This window comes from Phalaenopsis equestris, unplaced genomic scaffold (assembly GCF_001263595.1).
Source record: "Phalaenopsis equestris unplaced genomic scaffold, ASM126359v1 Scaffold000090, whole genome shotgun sequence".
Classification (NCBI taxonomy): Eukaryota; Viridiplantae; Streptophyta; class Magnoliopsida; order Asparagales; family Orchidaceae; genus Phalaenopsis; species Phalaenopsis equestris.
The window spans coordinates 212,882-236,094 of record NW_018164532.1 but is presented as its reverse complement, the minus strand read 5'-3'; the positions used below and the strand labels follow the sequence as shown (position 1 = coordinate 236,094).

Sequence of the window (23,213 nt, the reverse complement as noted above, 5' to 3'; positions counted from 1 at the left end):
AGCATCGATTCGATGTTAAAAAAAAAAAAAAAAAAACGACTGATTGCTTGATTTATAAATATCAATGCTTCGGATGATCCGGAAGTAGGGGTGTAAACGAGACGAACACGAGTGAGCCCGTGTTCGTCTCGTTTATATTTCGAGCTCAAAAAATGTGTTTATTTTCGGCTCGTTTGTTTAACGAGCCGAACACGAGTCGTTCACGAACAAAGAAACGTTTTGACAACCCTAATAGCCATAAGATGTTAAGGATTAGGGCAAGATTTAAAACATCATTTGAATCTAATTTAATAATTTTTATTCTATTTTCTTAATTAATACTTTTAATTGATTATAAATCTTTGTAGCTTTGTAGTCAATTAAAATTTTTAAAAATATTACTCATCAAAACGAGCCAAACACGAACGTACAAACGTACAAATATTTGTTCGTGTTCGGCCAGTTAACATTGCGAACAAGCCGAACATGAGCTGTTCGCGAACAACGAGCCATTTTGACAGCCTTATCTGGAAGTAACTATCCCAATATTAAAAATTGAATCCTTGCTAAGAAAATTTGTAGGCACTCTGTGAAGAAACTGTTCTCATTGAACTGCATGGTTGCACAGAAAATAGGAAAGAAATTTTCCCAAAAATAATTGCCTAAGAAATTCACAACTTAATCGGAGGACATTTATCAAGATCATCCCTAAAAAAGAGAAATATTGCACATATACCCCCAAAGAATTAAGAATAAGCAGTTTCAAAGCTCAATTGTTTGTGATCCATTCCATTTAGTGGTATCAAGATTATTCCAGGACTGCCCTCCGCTTCAGACCAACGGATGGATTCCTTCTCCAGAAGCTGTAGCACCTATTCATCAGCCAAAATGAAATCTTCAGCAGTTTTCAAGCAAGATTTTTTATTTATTTATGAAGATTTACATACATACCATTCAATTCCAATGTATTTACATATCTAGCACATGAACACTTCAGTTTTAATAGTAGTATTTTTGATGTGATACGAAAGATTTGGGCGGTAGGAATGTAAAAAGTGAAGTTCAGGTGTTAGTTATGTAAATACATAGGAATTGGGTGGTTAAACTGAACTTGATAGCCAAAAAAATAAGGGATTAGATCAGATAAAAGAACCATGGATTTTTAAGGAAATGACACCATTTGTATGAGCTAAAAATACAGCTCATTACACTCTATTCAACATTTAAGAATATAATACCAACAAATAGTAAATGAAAAAAAGAAAATAGCATTAATATAGAACTTGATGTATTGCAAATTTTATTACTTCTCATTAATTTTGGTCACTAATTTTTCTAGGCCAGCCATGCATTTGACAAAGGCCACCTCAAGCAGAGCAGCACAGCAAAATTGTGTCCTAATATTGCATTACTGATAGACGCGAAAACTGAAATTTACAATTTTTTTTCCCCATAAATTTAAAAATCACCAAAATATAATAAGCATTTGACAAAGGCCACCTCAAGCAGAGCAGCACAACAAAATTGTGTCCTAATATTGCATTACTGATAGATGCGAAAACTGAAATTTACAAATTTTTTTCCCCCATAAACTTAAAAATCACCAAAATTGAATAGTACTCGAGCAAAATGTTAGTCAGTTACCAATAAATTTGCGAAATTAACTTGCGTAAGATCATACCTTCTCCCTTCTTCGCTTTCCTCGAGAGGTATTATCACTCTCTGTATTGACAGTTACTTTCAAATGACTAAAAGCTGAAAAAAGACGACCAAAGAGCAGTTATTACATCATCGGCGACCGATCTGGAAGGAGTTAAAATTAGCATAACAAATAGAGCGCTTACAAGGAATGCTTGCCAAAGAAAGTAGATGTAATTTCAACAATCGGATCGACTCGTTAACAGAATGAGCACGTAAATCAAGAGGTAGCTCATTGCCTTTTTCTTCTTGTTCTCTGCAAATAATTTCAAAACATTCAATCATATTTCTGCACAATTCTACAAAAATGAACCTCGAAAGATACAACGGAGAAAAAAATTGATGGAAAAAATGATACACTCACGCTTTTTCTAGGATCAACCTAGAAGATTTCTCGTCTGCTTCCCGAGCCAACTGGTAGTAGTGTTTTCCCTTTACATACAAAAAAAAAATCACTACACTATTTAGCATGTTATATCGTTTTAATTATGAGTAAAGTGCCAAAGTAGTCCCCTAAGGGCCATTGTAGCCTGAGTCTCCAAATTAGTCCCAAACTCTTCAAACTGAGAATGAAAATATATAGTCCCCATAGGTGACTCCTAATGCTGCAATTCAAAGAATATGGAGACTGATTTGACACTGCTATAGATTGGGACTAAAACAACATCCATGTTAATAGTCAGTCGCCTGGCTCACTATAGATAAGCTTTGCTTCACCTATAAGAACATAACTTACTTGCTCCAAACAGTAGCTTGCTTGTGCCTTGTTACCCTTGGTAAAACTATCTACTGCCTGTCAAGACAATTTTAACATTTCAAATTCAAAATGTTGAAGGGGCATTACATTTGACTTATTGAACGGCTTAAGAAAGTAAATGTTTCAGAAAAATAGGCACTAAATAACATCTAGAAAGTTAGACTTTATGCAAGATGCTCCTTACAGCTTCATAGTATAGTTTCATTGTATCCCAGTGTTGCTTTGCAGCTTTCCGAAGCATCTGATAATCCTCTTCATCTAGAAGGGAGACGGAAAGAATCAGCAAAATAGGGAGAAAGAAAGGAAAATGGCATGTTCGGTGGAAATAGATAAAGCTGATAGCCACAATAAGGGTCGTTTGAGATCACTTTTATCTTTTATTTTCTATTTTTTATGTTAATTTTCTTTTGTTTATATTTTGATTTGAAAAAATATATATTTGACGATTTGATTGAAGTATGATTATTTTTAAAAACAGACAAAATACTAATAGTTATTTTGAATGTTTCAAAAACAAGTTGAGACAAAAAAATAAAAATATATAAAAAAATACATTAAACAAATATATTTTAAAAAACAAAATAATAAGATAAAATAAAATAGACCTCAAATAAGCGCTAAGTCTAAAGTGAAATAGTACAAAAAATAGCCACTTCAAACTGGTCCGATGTTAGCGATAGTATTCCCAAAAACAACTCGAAAGCAAAATATTCTATGATTAACTGTTTTAAAAGCAATCCCTTAAAGTTATTGCGGGAAAATTAAAATATTGAAAAATAATGTATGCGGAAGAGACAACTTTATACACATAAATTCATGTTGCAGTATATATATTCTTGCTTAAGGATGTTTCTCTCTAAATTTTCTTTTAGCTTTTTGCTCCATTTGCTTAAGCATTTTTTCAATAAAAAAAAAGATAAGAAAAAATCTATTTCCGCATAGCATCACAGTGAGGTTTCTCGTACTCTCCCTCCAATCCCACTTATATGTCCTAGTTGTATCATTCCTCAAGCCTGATCAAAGTCCCACCTCCCGTCTGTTAAATCTAGAAAAAATCAATGAACAGCTACTAAGATGTTAATTTTAAGAGTTAAAAATCAATTTTGGCAAACTCTTGTCTCCACTACGATTTCCAAACTTGAAATAATCTGTCCTGCTGCTATTTTGGATTTCTTGCTGCAAGAGGTAGACAACCCCCTGAAATTGCAATGGTAGGGCCAAGGTAGATTTTTGGAGAAGATAAAGAAGCAGTGGTGATCAATTTTGGCAAAATCCCAGATTCTGCTATGATCCCCTACCCGTCGTACCTCTCCTAGCTTGGGTAATCCACCCCAAAACAGGGAATCCTCCCTTCAACTCGGGAAAACCTGAAATAAAATTCTCCGAAAGAACCCCTATTCTCTCTAAAGAAAGGCCTATTTATAGGCAAACTATCCCAAAAAACTAATAGAACTTTTAATTACTAAATTATCCCTAAGAATTTAAAATAGAAGAAAAGATGTCCTCTAACATTAATTAATTATTAAAAGCACCCTCCTAACACTATGTCACTTATACACCATCTAGTAATACTAGAATGATGTCATTCATGCACAAAATTGACTTTCATAGATGCAATGCTAATTACTATTGCTATTTAAAAGGAATTGAAAAAGATTGTATCATCTTGCTTTTGTACGTTAACGATATATTGATTACATGGTCAACATAGAAAAAACTGGCAATCTTAAAAGAAAAATTTTACAGGAATTGGGCATGAAAACCCTAGTGGAAGACAAAAAAAAAATCTTGAAATGAGGGCAGAACCACATAAAATTGAGTATTTTGAATCTATCACATTCTCAAAAAATTAAAAAGATGTTATATAGGTTCAATATGATAAAAGGAATAAAAGTTGAACACCCCAACTACAAGTCACTTCAAGCCCTCAAGAAAACAATCGCTCAAGTCGAATGAAGAGAAAGATTTTATCACTAAAATCCCTTACACATTAGCAGGTAAAACAGTTTACAGAAGACTAGACATTGTACATGCCATGAGAGTTGTGAATCGATATATGTCAAATTCAAAAAAAATGAATACCGGGAGGTTGTAAAGTGGATGCTACACAACCTAAAACAATTAATTAATCACACATTAAAATTTGAAAAAGCTGATTTGAAACTACAGAAATTTCTTGATGTACATCTGAGAGGAGACCAAGATACACAAAGAAGCGTTATTGGGTATCTCTACTCCTCGAATGATACCATAATCAGTTGAATGCCACAACTACAAAAGCTAGTTTCATTATCAATAATAAAAGCTGAATACTTAGCTGTCACCAAAGCCAACAAAGAGATGATTTGGCTAAAAAGCTTTCTAGAAGAATTGAACCAATCACAAAAATTCTCTCTATTATGTAACAATCAATCAAAGTTTCATTCCTGAGCAAAAAATCGTCTCCCACTCTCAGATAAAACACAAGCAACTCAAATATCACTTCATTTGCGGCACGCTTGAAGAAGTTTTTTTAAATCTTATCAAAATCAAAGAACCAAAAATCTCATCGATATACTTATAAATAAAAATTGAACTTAAAGTGCAAGACATAGCTTCAAGAATGTGCATTTGTTGCGTCTGTATTCTTTCTAGTACTTGAAATAGAAAGAAGGTGACAGAAGATATACAAGAAGAATCATGAAAGAGTATACATAGTTTCAAACCTCTTCTAATTTCATTTTTTGCCAATTCAGTTTCCAGCGTTGGGGATGAAGCATAATCATCAAAAGGCTTAGTCACTGGTTTTTGTCCTCTCACTCTTGTCCGATTTAGTCCCCACTCCAAGCGTTTCACTTTTGGTTCCTCCTCAAATATATCAGGAGCGCTGAACAGTGATTCTAAAACCTGCCTTGACAGATTGATTTTCTCTTCATTCAAGAATGATGTTTCTTTAGAATATCTGCATCTAGAGGGAAGATTTTGAAAAATAAATAACTAAATTTATTTCAAAATAGAAAGAAGAAATTAAATAAGAACTATCTAATATATAAACTGAGGAATCAACGAAAACAGATATGCTTCTATTACCCCTGCGGCGGGAGATTCTTGTTTTCTACCTCGTAACTAGCAGTTTCCTCATTCAGCCTGCTAATTCTATGCTGTTTGATAAGCCAAATAAAGGAAACAAAGCACCGTAAGAAGGAACTCCAACAAGATAAAGGAAATAAATTATTAAGTTTTGTTAAGAGAAAGGTAGACTGATTTTAAGCATTAATTAAAGCCAAATTCTCTTAAATGGAAAAAGTCCCAAGCATATTAGTGACTATCAATCAAGAGTAAATGAAATCATACAGAATAAATAGTTTCATTTTTCGTAATGCTGCAAAGAAGTAAATATTATGCACCTAATATTTTCATGGATTTTTTCCTTTTAGTTGAACATTTAAATTGAGAATATGTATTAATTAAGTTACCTAACTAGATTAGGAATATTTATTAGTGTACCTAAAATAGATTGTACTGACTATTATTTATCGGAATGAAAGCAAAGGAAAAGACATTCAACCTATTTGCTCAAAATATTGACATGTTTTCAGAGCCACGTCAAATATTTAGGGTCTAAATCTTTGGAGTCTTCAAGGTTGCAATCGTTTGTCTTCTTCGACTGTTCTGTTTGTAAACTTAGAAAAAGTAAGACATTACCTTTTGCTATTTCAGGCAGTCGTGCCAATAAATCTTTTAACATTATTCATAGTGATGTTTGGGGAATTACAACAGTTATTTCATATGCACAATAAAGATATTTTGTGACATTTATTGATGATTATAGTTGATTTACTTGATCTATTTTTTGCATTCCAAAGCAGAAGTATTTATTATATTTCAAACTTTTTTAGCATATGTTGAAACTCAGTTCTCCACTTGCATAAAAACCTTACGGTCTGACAATGGTTGTGAATAAATGTCTCATGAGTTTCAAGTATTTCTCTATAACACAAATATTGTTTCATAACGTTCATGTCCCTATAAACCGCAGCAAATTGAGTCATTGAACAGAAAAATCGGCATCTATTGGATATTGTGCGTACATTACTGATAGAATCTTCTATTCCAGCTAAATTTTGGACTGAAGCTTTATCTACTATAGTTTATCTCATTAATCATTTACCATCTCAACAATTGAAATATGATTACCCAACTATCAATTTTTTGGTAAACATCCTAACTTCGAACTATCGATTTTTTTGTAAACATCCTAATTATCATATGTTACATACTTTCAGATGTGTTTGTTTTGTTCATCTACCTGCTCATGAACATCATAAGTTGGCAGCTCAGTCAGTACAATGTGCCTTTATGGGATACAGTCCTAATCATAAAAGTTTTATGTGTTATGATTCGAATAATAGTCGCTGGCATATTTCTCGGAATGTGATTTTCTTTGAACATGAATATTACTTTCAACATCATGTGTCGACACCGGATACAGTTATACTTCCACAATTTGATAAGTCTTCTGCTGATAAACGATTCAAGCCGGACATTGTCTACACACGATGTTTGCCCCTTCACCTTCAATCCTCCCCGACCCTGATCCAGAAATTGCTCCAATAAGTCTTAGACGATTAACTCGGTGTATTTGTCTTCTAAATAAATATGAGTATTCTGTAATTTTAACTAATACTACTGTTTCTACCTCTTACTTTCAGAATGCTAAACAGACTTGTTGGGTGTCAAAGCCATGCAAGAGGAACTTCAGGCACTTCAAGACAATCACAGATGGGATATTATTTTATGTCATACAAGTGTTAAACTCATTGGTTGTAAATGGGTTTACTCTCTTAAACTCTGATCTGATGGCTCTCTTAACAAGTATAAGGCAAGATTGGTAGCACTTGACAATCGAAAGGAATACAGGATTGATTATGAAGAAACATTTGCACCTGTGGCTAAGATGACAACTATTCAGCTGGTGTTATCTATTGTTGCATTTAAAGGTTGGTTCTTAGAACACATGGATGTTAAGAATACATTCTCACATGGGGATCTCAAAGAAGATGTCTATATGACTCCTTCAGACCTGTTTTCTACACCTTTGCATGATGTTTGTAAGTTCAAACGGTCCCTATAAGGTTTGAAACAGGCTCCACGGGCATGGATTGAAAAGTTTTGCAATACCCTTCTTAACTTCTCTTTTATTTAAAGTCAATATGATTCATCGTTATTTCTTTGCAAAATCGACAATGGAATTGCTTTGTTATTAGTATATGTTGATGATATTGTCATCACATGATCTGATAATTAATTGATGTCTCAGTTATAGAAGCACCTTCAGAGTTCTTTTCATATGAAGATTTGAGATCATTAAGTTATTTCTTAGGACTTGAGGTTCACTCTTCTCCCGCTGGTATTTTTTTTCATCAGCATAATTATACGAAGGGACTCATTGCTTTGGTTGGTCTTCAAGATGATCGTTCTGCTGATACTCCTTTGGAAGTAAATGTCAAATATCAGCAAAATGATGGTAACTTTCTATCTGAACCATCTCTATATCGACAACTTGTTGGGAGCCTTAATTATCTGATTATTACACGTCCTGATATTTCATTTATTGTGCAACAAATTAGTCAATTTATGCAAACACCTATACATCTTCATTTAGCTGCAGTTCGACCTATTGTTCGGTATTTGAAAGATACTTCTCATTGTGGTTTGTTCTTTTCTGCGAAGTCTCCTATTACCTTAACAACCCATAGTGATGCAGATTGGCTTGGTTGTTCTGATACACGTCGATCTATTATTGGATGGTGCACGTTTCTCGACAACTCTTTAATCTCCTGGAAGAGCAAGAAACAAGATCGAATGTCTAAGTCATCTACGTAAACTCTTTATACTAATAATGTCCTTGATTATATGCAATCTCAATTTAATTTTTTTATGTTAACAACGACATTATTCATCAAAGTTATTGTCCTTAGACAATCTAATATCCTCGGATTGTTGAATTCATGCATTGTCATCCCATTGATGTTGCTCATACCCTAATTTTCCATATGGATGTTTCTTGTCATTTTTGGAGTAATGTTATTTTAATTTCATATTATTTATTCTACCCTTCAGAGAAACATCTCCTCTTTTGTCATTACCTTTTGAAATATTTTCATTTCTTTCCACCCAAATGTTTTTTTGGAAGATTATTTCGTCCTTCAAACAATTAGAAGTGTTTTCCAAGTTACTCCCATTATTAGAAGGCTATTATTGTCATAATAAACTAATCCGATGTATATATACTTCTTTAGTATTGACATTTCACAAGTCTTGCTACTATTCCAATCCTTCAATGTCCCAATCCTCCTCCAAATCTACTCGTTTCTCAACCACTCCTATAACTCTCTCCTTTTTGTTCGGTGTGGAGATAGATTGGGACGCCTTAGCACCTAGAAGCGGGCAGCCCGCCACCTGGCAATCTGAGTATCAAGAAACCCTATGCTCGGATATAGGCGCCCCAACGACAAGAATGGCGCCCAAGCGCTAGTATGGCACCTAGGTGCCCATTTAGAAGGTTTTGCAACAGAAACTCCAACACCCAAGAGGGGCATAGCTGCACTTGGATCACTCCCTGCACCCGAGCACCAGAAAACCCAGGCTCAATGAGCCCTGACATGGTGCAGTTTGGGATTTAAACATTCGATGCAAAATTCAAATAGGAACTCTGTGATGTGTGAACGAGCGAGTACACGGATGGATTTCGTGATTTCTCTTCTGCCAAAGAGAAGAATGGAGCGTTCTTGATTTTCAAAGGAAGAAAGTGTATTTTTGTTGCGTTTCAGGGAGTATAAAGAGGCTTGAGTGTGGTATAATATGTACATTTCTCCTCATTTTCATAGTGAATTTCTTGGAGTGGTGTAGCTACATGATTTTTCCTTGTTCTCGAGTTTCTCAACTTTGCATCTTGGTTTTTTTTTTTTTTTTTTTTTTTTTTTTTTTTTTTTTTTGTTTCCTTATTTGTGTGCTTCTGTTTTAGGTTTTATTTCGAATCTTTCGAATCAATTTTAGCGGTTTGGTTTTCAATTCACCCCAACAAGTGATATCAGAGTAGGGTTTCCTACAGATTTTTAGTATGAGTGGGAGCAATGGCTGACAAAACAAGGTACAAGGTGAGGAAGTTCAACTGTCCAAACTTTGCTTTCTAGAAAATGAAAATTGATGGCTTATTGTATCAAAAGAAACCCTATCTATCACTAAAAGAAATCACCAATAAACTTGAATCGATAACTCGAGAAGAATTAAAAGTTTTTTATCAAACATCACTAGGTTTGATCCATTTTTCACTTTCTTCGTTTTTTGCTTTCAACATTATGAATGAGAAAACTACGATAGATTCCATGACTGCACTAACAAGGATCTATGAGAAGCCATCGACTTTAAATAATTTTTCTCTGATTAAGAGATCACTCAATATGAAGATGGTTAATGATGGTAGATGATGGTTGAGCAATTGAATAACTTCAACACTATGACTAATCAATCGTGTTTTGTTGGCATCAAGTTTGATGATGAAGTCAGGGCACTATAACTCCTATATTCATTGTTAGACAGTTGGGATGGACTAGTCACTGCAGTAACTCTTCAAATAATAAAAAATTACTTTGAATACATTGTGAAGTTAGTGCTAAATGAAGAAATTTGCAAAAAGGCGAGCGACAAAACTTGAAATTTTGCTCTAAATGTTAAAAACAAAAGAAGGAATCTAAATAGAAACACAGGCAAGAAAAGATACAAGTCCATGAGAGAAAATTCTAGGTCAAGGAAGAGAGAAAAACATAAATGAATGTTGAAACTATGGAAAGAATGATCAATTCAAGAAGGACAACAAAACTCCAAAAATTTGTGATGGAGGTCCAGATAGAAAATTGTACTAATGTCTCCACAATGAAATCCAATGAAACCCTCTTATTTCAAAACTAGATATTATCGAATCATGGACAATGGATCCAGCTGCCTCCTTCCATACTTGCCCGAACAAAGATGTGTTCAAAAACTACACTCAAAGTGATCCAAGGAAGGTGTATTTGGAAGATAATAAAACCCGCAATATTATTAAAAAGGGTGATGTTGATATCAGGTTGTCAAATGAATCAATCTACAAGCCCAATGAAGTCAGAAATGTTCCATGTTTGAAAAAAAGTTTGATTTTTGGAACCAACTTGCAAGTTCAGAATATGTGAGTATTTTTACAGGTGATTTATGAAAGCTGATCAGAAGGGCAATGGTGATGGCTTGAAACAACATTCACCCTTTACTTGATCAATAAGAAGTCAGAACCCATTGGTTTTTTGTTGGAACAAAAGGTAATGCAAGTCTATAGCACCGCAAACTTAGTCATATGAGTAACAAAATGTATGAAGTTCCTCTTTTCTAAGAACAATCTTCATGACTTAAAATTTATAGATCTAAATTTTTGCGAAGATTATGTTTATAGCAAACAAAAGAATATTACTTTCTCTAAAAGTAAGTCAAAGATGAAATTTAAAAAACTGGAGTTAATTCATACAAATGTATGAGATCCTACTCCAGTTCATTCTAGTTGAGGTTCTTAATACTTTTTCACCTTCATTGATGATCATACCTAAAAGGTAAGAGTGTGTTTCTTAAAAAAGAAATATGATGTATTTAAGATGTTTAAGAAGTGGAAAGTCATGGTTGAGAATGAGACAAAGTTCATAGTGAAGTGCCTCTGATCAGATAATGATGGCGAATATCATGATCAGCGGGTCAGAAGTTATTGTACTTCAGAAGGAATCAAACATGAGTTCATTATTCTAAGGATACCACAACAAAATAGTGTGCTAAGCGCATGAATAGAACCATCAGATATAGTGTCGGGAGCATGAGGATGCATGTAGGCTTGCCAAAATAATTTTAGGCATAAGCAATGAACGTTGCAGTTTATCTGATCAATTGTGGTCCATTAGTAGATTTGAAAGAAGACTTGCCTGAAGAAACTTAAAGTGATAATGAGGTAAATCCATCTCACCTGAAAGTATTTGAATTTTCATCGTATGTTCATGTTGATGCGGAATCCAGGAGTAAGCTTGAATCAAAGTCTTTCAAATGCATTTTCATCGAGTATAGCTCAGATGAATTTGGGTACAAATTATGAGACTGACAAAATAAAAAATTCATTAGGAGCGACGATGTTATTTTAAATGAAATGAAGATATACAATGACAGAAAAAGGACTCAGGTTTGTCCATCATTTACTTCTGAAGAGTGTTCCAAATATATTGAGATAGAAGATAATGGTGATCAGGTAGACGGAGAAAGAAAATATGCTCAATCTAATGAAACACATGAAGTTTCTCGGACACCTGCTACTAAAGTTAGGAGATCCAGGAGAATCACACGATCGATATGGATATTTTCTCTATATTTTCACTATTTATTGTTGACTGATAATGGTGAACTAGAGTGCTATTAAAAAGCCACTCAAACTAAAGACTCAAAGAAGTGAGAAGTGTTATGAATGACGATATGTAGTCAACAAGGTCAAATCAGACATGAATTTGATAGAATTATCAAATGGCAAAAAGGGACTACACAACAAATAAATTTACAGATTAAAAGAAGAGTCAGATGATAACAGGCGTTACAAAACGAGACTTCTTATGAAGAAGCTTCAGCAAAATGAAAGAGTTGGCTACTCAGAGATATGTTCTCCTGTACTGAATATGAAAATTATTAGAGTTATATTGAACTTGGTAGCAGAAGAATATCTATATTTGGAACATAAAGAAGTAAAAACATTCTTTTTATATGGTAATTTAGAAGAGAAATTTCATATGGTGAAACTGCAAGGATATGAAGTTCCAAGAAAAGAAGACGGTTTACATATTGAAAAAGAGCCTTTATGGTTTGAAGCATACCCAACGATAGTTATACAAGAGATTTGGCAGGTTCATGTGAGACATAGGGCACATTAAATGCCAAGCAGATTGCTGTGATTTTATCAAAAAATTTGATAATTGCTATATAATATTTTTTTATATGTGGTTGACATGTTAAATTGCATAAGCAGATATAGAAAAGATCAGAAACTTGAAAGAATAATTATCAAAAAAGTTTGAAATGAAAGATTTAGGTCTAACCAATAAAATTTTTGATATTATAATTAGCAGGGACACGAGTGCAGGTACATTAAAGTAACCTCAGGCAAAATATCTTGAGAAGGACATACATAGGTTTAACATGAGTGAGGCAAAACCAGTTTGCATCCCCTTAGATAGTCACGGTAAGAAATATAAGGAACAATCGACTAAGTTTGAAGTAAAACAAGCATAGCTGAGGAGAATTTTGTATGCTTTAGCAGTTGAAATTTTGATGTATGCAATGATACATACAATGTCAGATATTACACATGCAGTAGAAGTGATAAACAGGTACACGAGTAATCCAAGCAAACATCATTGGGATGTAGTGAAGTGGATTCTCATATCTTTGAAAGGAAAAATCAATAAAATGTTTTGTTTTAAAAGTGCAAAAATTAATCTAAGGGAATATGTAGATTCACATCTGACAAGAGATATTTATGGTAGAATTACAACAAGTTATATCTTCACTTTGGGAACCAAAAGTGATTTGGGTCCAATCTGCAGAAGATTATTGCACTACAAACAACAAAAGCTAAGTATATTACTATTACTGGGGCTACCAGAGATGATTTGATTGCAGAAGTTGATGTCAGAATTGGGCAAAGAGTAAGAAAATAGAAAACTTCATAGTGACAGCATGAGTGTTATTCATCTAACAAAGAACACTGCATTTCAAGCCAGGATGAAGCACATTCAGCTAAGATAACACTTCGTTCGTTCACTCTTAGAAGATGATCGATTACCTTTGGAGAATATACATATTGCTTAGAATCCTGCAAACATATTGTCGAAGGCTGTAACTGAGAAATTGAATTTAAATTTGTCTTCAGTTGGAGTTCAAGAAGACTTATACCGGGGATGAGCCACACTATAGTACATGAATATGATGATGGTGTAGATCTGAAGACAAGAAATTGAATGCAATCGGTCTCCAAATGAGAGATTCTTGTATGCGGAGATTAATTGAGACTTCCTAGCGCCCGAGAGCGAGTGCCCTAACACCCAAAAATTCGAGCGCCAAGAAACCGTGCGCTCAATAGCAAACACCCCAGCGCTGATAGGGCACCTAGGCACCCATCCAAAAGTTTCTAAGGCAAGAATCTAACACCCATGAGAGACGCAACAGCGCGCGGATCGCTCCCCTGTACCTGAGCGCCAAGAAACCCAAGACTCGAGGGCGGCACCCCAATGCCAGCAACTATTTTTGGCTCTAGTTCGGAATTTAATCCTTCGAAAAAGAATTCGGAAGGGAACGCTATTATGTACGAATGAGTGAATACAAGGATGGATTTCATGATCTCTTGTACCAAAGAGAAGAAAGGAGCATTCCTGAATTCCAAAGGAAATGTATTCAAGTTGTGTTTCAGGGAGTAGAGAGGTTTGAGTATGGTGTGATCTCTATATTTCTCCTCATTTTCATAGTGGGTTTCTTGGAATAGTGTGGTTCCGTTATTTTTTCCCATTTTCACGTTAGATCTTAGTGTTCTTTGTGTTTTTTGTATTTCCTTGTTTGTGTTTTTTTGTTCTAAGTTTAGTTTCAGATCTTTCGAATTGGTTTTCATGGTTTGGTTTTCATTTCGCCCAACACTTTTCAAGTGTATAGATGATGACCTCGTCCTCCTCCCACACTAGCACTCCTATCAACATCATCTCTATTGTTTAACATCCACCCCTTGATGAGCTAATTAATCTCCACTCATCGATTGCCATTTGAAAAGTAAATAATCATGCACTAATCATCATATTCAATCATTTATGATCCTTAGTCACATTTCCACTATTTTTCTTTGTGTTTCTATATATTGTTTTACGATACAATGTGGACATACAACATCTAAAGAAACAAGCAATGGAATTGAAATTTATGCAATGCTTAATTGATACACTTACTGTCTGTTTGGGGGAGCTGCAGCTTATCCAGCTTCTGCTGATAAGCAGTTTTTCCTGATAATCTGCTGATAAGCAGCTTATCCGAATAAGTTAACTGACTGTTTGGTTTGTGCGTTTGAAAAACAGATAAATGATTATTTTGCCCCTGTTGTTACCCTTTTGTGGATAAGTTGTTTAGTTGTTTGGTTTGTGCGTTTTGTAAACAACGTCTTGCAGTCTCTTATTGAGGTCTTGAAATTGTATATCTATTACATGGTAAAATAACTTAACTTAAAAATAATAAAAATTTATGATTTTTTTAGTACATCAACTCGATCTCCTATGTATTATATATATCTCAATTTTATTTGAAATAACTATATCAAGTTTCACACAAAAATTAAACTTCGATTGATGTATACCATCCATCATCACTTTTATTTTGAAAATTTTGCTTAAAAGTTTAACCAAAAACATGTCATTTATGATGTTGTAGTCGATTTGTAAAATTTTAGATAATTCATTTGCAATTCCTGATATAGATTTCTTCAAGTGCAAATGAAAATAAATTTAAAATATCTAACAATATATATATTTCATCTGTTTGCTCATAGATTGAACTATCTTTATCTTTACTTATTATTCTTTAATTATTATTTTGACAACATCAATAATAAATTCAACCAAAAAAAAAAAAGATAAGCAACCACTAGATTGATGAAAACAGACGTCATTGGAGATGCAGGAGCCGAACATACGGGATTTGAGGCGGCTGCATTTAACTCTTGCGTATGGACGGGAGAGGAGCTTGCAGTTGGAGTCGTCGATGTATAAGGATACGAAGCACCAGGAGGCGTCAAGGCAGTCCAGGATATCCATGGCGGCGAACTCGTCGACCCAGAACGTCGAAGCGAACTCGGCGACCAAAGCCTCCACGAACGCCGAAGCGAACTCGGCAAACGGCGACGATTCCGCGCTTTGAGAGTGAAATGCGAAAGAGAAATGGCGACGAGGGCCACGACAGTAAATAATCCAATTGAAAACGCAGCCCGTGAGGGTCCTCTCGCGGGCCGCGTCTTTTACAAATTTCAAAACGCAGTTATCTATAAGTTGTGCATAAGTGCGAGCCGAATAGGACAGCGGCGTTTTCAAAACGCCGCCCGCACTTATAAGCCGCCGCAAACAGACTCTTAGAATTGTCAACCAGGAAGGATGAAAATCAGACAATTAAATTAGAAGTTTTCTTTAAGTAGGAACTTCCTTATTTAAATTATTTCTAATTTCTTTATTCTGATTTATTTCCCTATCAGCTAAATATTTAGATTATGAATATGCATTATTAAATAAGCTAAAATAGATTATACAAAATATTCGTATCTAAAATAGATTGTAAGATTATTATTTAATGGAATGAAAGCAAAGGGAACATGCATTGAGCCTATTCAGGTTTCAGCTTATTCACGCAAAACTTTGACATGGTATTGGAGCTAAATTTTTGCCCTAACCACCCGTAATCGTTGGAGGACCATCAAGACTCCCTTCCCGCCAGTTTTCTTATAGGAAGAGAAGAATTATTTCTTTGCCTTGATTCCCCCATAAGACAAAACCCCTTGCAATGAAAGCAGACACGACTCTGCAAGCTCCGCCTCAAAATCTTTTGGAGGGATCTTCGTCTGCTGCGACTGCTTCGTCCGTCTACTCGTTTGGCGAACCCTATGTGAATAGTTCGTCTGCTCATCGTCTGCTCGTCTGCTTTATCTAAACCATCTTCTGCTTCGTTTGGATAGCTTGTCTAGTTCGCCTAAACCCTCGTATACCTTGTCTGGTCTGCTGATTGCTTCGACGGCTTCGTCTGCTCTACTCGACTGCTTCGGCTGCTTCGTTTGACTCGCCCGCTCATCTGCCCGCCTTAACTGCTTCTCCTGCTTGTCTGGCTCACTCGATCGGGTTGCTCGATCTCCTGGATTGCTTCACCTTCTTTGACTGCTTCGCTAGATCGTCTGCCTTGACTGTTCGGTCGATTAATCACTTCTACCTGGTTCTGTCTCCCGCGTCTGGTTCTAGTTGTGATCTACAATCATGTTTGTTTGTTGTTTCGTCCGCAATCCGCAATCTGCAATCTGCGATCTCGTCCGCTTCTGCTTCAGCAACTTCGACTTTATATTCGGCTTCACAAATCAAGGATAGTCAACTTATTTCAGCGTCGAGATCCTTCCTAGATCTTTCGGCACTCAAGGATCGCAGGCTTCGGCTTCGGATTCCTCTCCTTCAGTCTTTGGCCAAATTCAAGACAGTGCATGATCTTTTGTTTCTTTTGGGATTTTTTTTGGATCACTTAGGTTGATTTCAATCAATGATTTGGATTTCTCGTCGTCTGGAATTCTCGACGTCTGATTATTTCTTCGTCTACGTCGTCTTTGTTCTACTTCGACATCCTCTTCGACTCGGCTGGTCTCGACAGTGCCTCACCTTCGTTCGAACTCCACCCGCAACGACTTCCGCTTCTTCGTCACCTTCATCTGCACGCCAACGAGATATTTCATTTTTTTATTTGCACGTCTGATCTCGGCTTCAACACTTTTTGCGTGAAGTTCAAGGAACAAATCGTCCTCGTAGTCGTCTAAAGAATCAATAGCATTTCAATAACATTTGGATCGTATAACAGGACGCGGATCCTACTTGTGGGCCAAGATCGATAGCATTTAGATCGTGTAACTGGACGCGAATCCTTCTAGTGGCTATAATTTGAATTTTTGGGCAACAAAAATAGATGATTTCTTGCTTTTCTTTGTTTAAATCATATTATGGTTCAGGAGTTGTCTCTAAGGCTTCGACATTCTCGGCTTCGACACTCACGGCTTGAGGGTTGTTGGTCCCGACAAAATTTTTTGTCAGCAAATTGATGTTTCTTGATCAGTCAGCATCAATTTGAGGGGGGATGTCAATCGGGAAGAACATAAATCAGACAACTAAATTAGGAGTTTTTCATAAGTTGGAGCTTCCTTATTTAAATTATTTCTAATTTCTTTATTCTAATTTATTTCCCTGTTAGTTGAATATTTAGATTATGAATATGCATTATTAAGTTAGCTAAAATAGATTATACAGAATATTTTGTACCTAACATAGATTGTAAGATTATTATTTAATGGAATGAAAGCAAAAGGAAAAGGCATCGAGCCTATTCAGGATTCAACCTATTCACACAAAACTTTGACAAGAATATTGTTTCTCATTTGCCTCGTGTTAAACCAGTTCCTTGCCAATGAGTTACACCACATAAAGTTTCATCCACGTTAATTCATTGATCAGTGCATAGCTTGCTTTGCCATAAAAAATTTTACTCAGTTTCAGGGGAGCAATTATTTTGATATATTCTCTCAAGTTGGCAAAATTATTTCTAACTGAATTTCATTATTTTTCATCATCCAACAATGGTCAAAGCTACAACTGAATGTTAGTGATGGCTTCCTCTACGGTGACCTTGTTGTAGTTGTCTGCATCAAGCAACACAGAGGGCATACTGCAATGCTATATTATGAATTATGTGCATGGTTTAACAAGTTTTGCAAGTTAAGGCTGAGGTCAGCGCCACAGCTCATTTTTAGTCGGACACAACTCCACAACCTTCATTATTTTGGTTATCCATGACAAAAACATTCTTTTTGTATGGAGTGATCGAGAGCATAAAAATATTTTTTGACCAAGTGGGGTAGTCCCAAATACTTTCTTTTGAATATTGAGTTTTCCCATCATCCTACTGGAAAGATGCCACTAATTTTTTAGACTAAACTAGTTTTTTAGGTACTAATTTGGCGACTCGCATGCTGGCAATCATAATGCGGATAACAAATAATAATTGTTTGAGGATACATGCCATTAGCGCAAATTAGTAGATAAATGATCTTACTGTTTACATAAATACCACTTAATTCCTATGTGCTTACATATCTAACACCTAAAGGTCAAATTTTACATATATACCACCTTACTTGAGCAAGAAAAGGTGCATTTCACTTTTAAAAGTTAAAATAGTGGTATTTTTATGTGATATGAAAGATTTGGGTGGTATAAATTTAAAAAATAAAGTTTAGGTGTTAGATATATATAAATACATAAAATTTGGGTGGTATGTATGTAAATGCCCCTTTATTTCATCCTCACATATATCATAAGATTTCTCGGAAAATGGTTTTTTGCATTCAAAATGGGCATCTCAATGTTTAATCATTCTCTGATGCTGCTCTACTCGATCTACAAATGATAGTAAATCCACAAATGAGTATCAACATATTTGTTGGAGCTCATGTGGTTATACAAGAAAATGCAACAAACAAACTTTGTTCAGCTCTAGTACGGATGTAAAAGCAATGCCATACTACATGATACAGGAATTAAGCCGGATCCAAAAGGGAAGCAGAACTTATTACTGAACAGCATAGATTACAATGACGACAATAAAACAACACAAAACTCAGCAAAAACACTAATGCTCGACTAGTGCTGGATGAGACAGTCCGGGGACAGCGGTGATTGTGCGTGAGGATTGGTGAGGGTGGCAGACTTGGGGAGTAGAAGGTGGAAGTTGCGGTGGTGGCTAGAAGGGGTGGAGAGAGGCAGGGGAGGGAGGAGATGGATTAGGGGTGAGCAGTCCGGCGGATAGCTAGAAAAGGGGAGGAAGGCAATAGGCTGGGACGCAAGGGAGATGGTTGCGAGACAGCAGGTGGAGTGGCAGTGCAGTTTGAGGCTGGAAGGGGTCAGGAAGGGAGCCGGCTGAAGGCGAATAAGTAGGGAAGGGGGATTACGGCGCGGGATTGAGGAGATAACCACCATCTTGGAGCGAGGGGGGGAGGGAGGGTGGGGCTGGACCGGCTCCCCACTGCTGAACTGATCGGTTCAGCCAATAAGCCCTGCATCACTACACTTGTGAGATGATGTGGTCTTCTAGAAGAATTTGATTTTTTTGACTGCATAGTTTATTGTTTTATTCTTTATATTTTGCAGCTATCTACGTTGCTAGTAATCAAATATTTCATGAAATGACATAACACATTGAGGTTTACTTTTACTTCATATTCTTTATATTTTACAGCAATCTACGTTGCTAGTAATCAAATATTTCTTGAAATGACCTAACACATTGAGGTTGACTTCTACTTCATTCAGGACGTGGTACCATGAACGATGATGTTACTCATGTTTGTAACTTAAAATAGTATATATTCACCAAACATTTGGGGCATTTTCAACTTTAGAAAATGTGTAACAAGTTGAAGCTCACTAATATAAATGCTCTAACGTAAGATATAGTACTAGTCTTATATTCCAATATTAAGAAATATGAATTATTATAACTAGCACCCCTTATCGATTTGGCAGTCCTTAGGGAAATTGTATTCCTTTTCATATTATAAATAGAACCTCCTATGAATAAAGACAGAAGTTTCTTTCTTCTCAGGAAAGTGAGAAAATAATGATTGACCACTCATACTTAAAAGTCTGGAAATATATATGTACTAGTGCCCTAATGAGATCAGAGCAAGCTATGGTAGCGCATTTTATAAATTTCATGCCAATCTTTGCTAATAACGTGGATCGTCAAGAGATAGCCTGGCGTCTTCTTTTTACTACAAAAAAACAGAAAGAAGACCTAATGATAAGATTGGTCCCATCTATTAACACTAATTTGAAAAGTAAAGTCAAAGATGAACGATGTTCCCATTTGAAGGAAAATACTTTTTTATGCATAAAATATAGATATAAATCAACAATCATTATTCCTTCTTCTATATTATTGCTTAAAATGTGAATTCATCCAGCCAAAATAAATATTACGTTTCAATCAATCTCAGTACCAAAGTCTATCTTCACAATCTGGAAACAAGATGAGAACACTTTATAAAATGAATTTCAGATGGTTTCCTGTTTGCACAGAACAAAAAGAAAATAGCAGAAAAAATGCAAAGAACGGAACAAAAGAAAATAATAGAAAAAACGTAAAGCCTTGATAAAGCTCTTCCATCTATAATCGCTCTTAAGAATTTGAAAAAAAGTTAGTATGCTGAGAGGAAACAAGAAATCAAACAGCAAAAGAAAGTTCCCTCATACATTTCATGACAACACAAGGAAATAAATTTAACTATGCTGATCAAGACACATAAAACATTAGTTAAATGGCGTCATGAAGATCGATTGATAAACATCTTTAGGCAAAAAAAATCAAATTTCCTTTGTTATGAGAGCCATAAAAAATGAAATAACTCATCTATAATCGCTCTTAAGAATTTGAAAAAAAAGTTAGTATGATGATAGGAAACAAGAAATCAAACAGCAAAAGAAAGTTCCCTCATACATGACATGACAACACAAGGAAATAAATTTAACTATGCTGATCAAGACACATAAAACATTAGTTAAATGGCGTTATGAAGATCCATTGATAAACATCTTTAGGCAAAAAAAATCAAATTTCCTTTGTTATGAGAGCCATAAAAAATGAAATAACTCATCATACCGAATTAATGTCCACTGCCTTATCGATGCCTAATGTTTTTGCAGATAAGGAAAACAATTCTTCCATGCTCTGCAATGACAAATAATAACTAGATGCTGTTAATGACTTCATAATAGCAAGAAACGCAAGGGAAGTTAAAAGTTGCAGCAGCTATACAGAGCCAATCATCTAGAATCAGGTCATGATGGAACTCGAGCAAATAATCTTCACCAAGATATAAAATGACAAATAAAATAAGCTGATTCTTACGTAAGGATTTCTTCTGTACTAACAAACAGTTTTCTACCATAAAATAAGCAGTCAACATATTTATTTCCAGGCAAGTGTAAATAATATGAAAAAACATATTGGACAATATACGTTTAATCTATGTTCAAACATAGGCAAATTCATATTTTATACTGAAATTTGATGATTGCATGTTGAGTAGCATAATAAAATCCTTTTTATTGGTATAATCAATCGTTAACAATTAGAAAAAGAAATTGTCAAAATGCTGCAAAATAACCTGATTATTGTTAATGTTTTCAATAGAGTCGATGTATATGAGCTTAGCACTTTCCAAAGTAATTTGATGCTAAATGTAATAAGAACCAACTAATGTAGAAAAAATAAATGTAGAATTATTAATATTTAATCTAAGCCCATGCTCGTGCCATTTACATATTTCCATGTCCTGAGCATCCCTTGCAATTGTGCAGACCATTAGAATGCTACTTTAAGGGGGCGTTCGGAATCATTTTGTTTTTATTTCCTTTTTTTTATTGCTTCGTTTAGTTATGTTTTGATTGGAAACAAAATGTGTTAGGCACATTTGATTAAGATGAAGTTGTTTTCAAAAACACTCAAAACACCAAAATTTTGTTTTGGACGCTTTCAAAAACATGTTAATTTGTTTTTAGAATAAAAAATAAAAAAAATGTAGAAAACACATTAAAGAAACATGTTTTTAAAAATATTTACAGAAAAAATGAGCAAACATAATGTAATGCTAAATATGGTTTTCTGCTGATTTGCAGACAATGATTGAAAGATTAGGCACTAAAGCATACCTTAACATGAATAAAAGATACTATTTCCAGAAAAAAAAATGTTCACAAAATAACAAAATAATATGCATATAGATACAAGAAAATCACCTGCTTTACATTATATCCACAATTACCTGAAAATACACCAATAAAACTGGTTTAGTTGAGCACATATTACCAAATTTACAAATGACTTGCTCAAAATGGTAGAATGAATAAGAATTAGGGATGTATAAAAGAAGGAAGACGAAACTAAATTTGGGATTCAGTTGGTTCAAATGAATACCAAAGAAGAATTCAAGTAAAAACATGTTTGGAGTACACATAACCTCATTGTATGAAATCCACAAGCGCAATCAAACACATGGAAGCATATAAATGTATCAACATGAGTTTGCCAATAAATGAATATATATACAACAAAAACAAGCATTTATTCCACTAAATGGGGTCGGCTACATGAATCATTTTTCTCCATTGCTTCCTATTGGGTGTCAAATTTTTATTTAATTATAATATATTAAGATCATTTTTTATACAATATGCCCATTTTTTAGGTTTAAATTTGTCTTTCTTAACATTAGTCGAATCTAAAACATCTGCTCTCCTAACCGGATCATCAAATTATCGACGTTTAATGTGACTAAATCATCTAAGATGACTCTCTCTAATCTTGTCCACAATCTTGTCCGCCACTGGAGCTACACCAACCCTATCACGGATATATTAATTTTGCATTTTGTCTTATTGTCTTAAACTGTCAAGCCACTCATCCACCTAAGCATTCTCATCTCGATAACACTTAACTTTGTTTTATGCTTCTCTTTGAAAAGCCAAAAATCCCACCCCTAGTCGCCCGTGTGCTCTTTGTCATCAGCTTTTTACTTGTAGTCCACTTCCTTGCCAGTCCTATGCCTTCTATCACACAGTAGGCCCGAAGCATTCCTCCACATCAACTAACCAACTTGAATTCTACTAATAACATCCCCATCTATATCACAATCACTTCGAACAATAGACCTGAGATATCTGAAGTGTTCACACCTTTTAATGATTTGATCACCATAGTTACAACTTTGTCACCAGAGCTACTTCTACTAAATTTACATTCCATGTTGTCGGTCAACTTTTTTCCGATAGATAGATTTAGATTTGAAAAATATGGTATATGAAAATAATTTTTGAAATTTAATTTAAATATAAGAGATATATATAGTTTGAGTTTTAAAAGT

At 34.8% G+C, this 23,213-nt stretch overlaps 1 protein-coding gene across 4 annotated transcripts in view; it reads right to left on the bottom strand.

The window, feature by feature from the left end:
• Nucleotides 1–554: 554 nt before the first annotated feature.
• Nucleotides 555–23,213, bottom strand: part of LOC110020087 (putative nuclear RNA export factor SDE5) — a 36,460-nt gene continuing 13,801 nt past the window's right edge. For 3 of the 4 annotated variants that reach the window (XM_020718058.1, XM_020718059.1, XM_020718060.1), the window contains exons 3-12: nt 22,090–22,115; nt 20,951–21,019; nt 5,504–5,574; nt 5,140–5,381; nt 2,619–2,692; nt 2,414–2,470; nt 2,042–2,109; nt 1,824–1,933; nt 1,661–1,734; nt 555–851 (exon numbers count right to left, since the gene is read on the bottom strand). In XM_020718058.1, coding sequence (XP_020573717.1) covers nt 726–851; nt 1,661–1,734; nt 1,824–1,933; nt 2,042–2,109; nt 2,414–2,470; nt 2,619–2,692; nt 5,140–5,381; nt 5,504–5,574; nt 20,951–21,019; nt 22,090–22,115 — 917 coding nt within the window. In that variant the 3' untranslated portion in view covers nt 555–725. The remainder of the gene's footprint in view (nt 852–1,660; nt 1,735–1,823; nt 1,934–2,041; nt 2,110–2,413; nt 2,471–2,618; nt 2,693–5,139; nt 5,382–5,503; nt 5,575–20,950; nt 21,020–22,089; nt 22,116–23,213) is intronic. The other variant, XM_020718061.1, reaches the window with a different exon arrangement.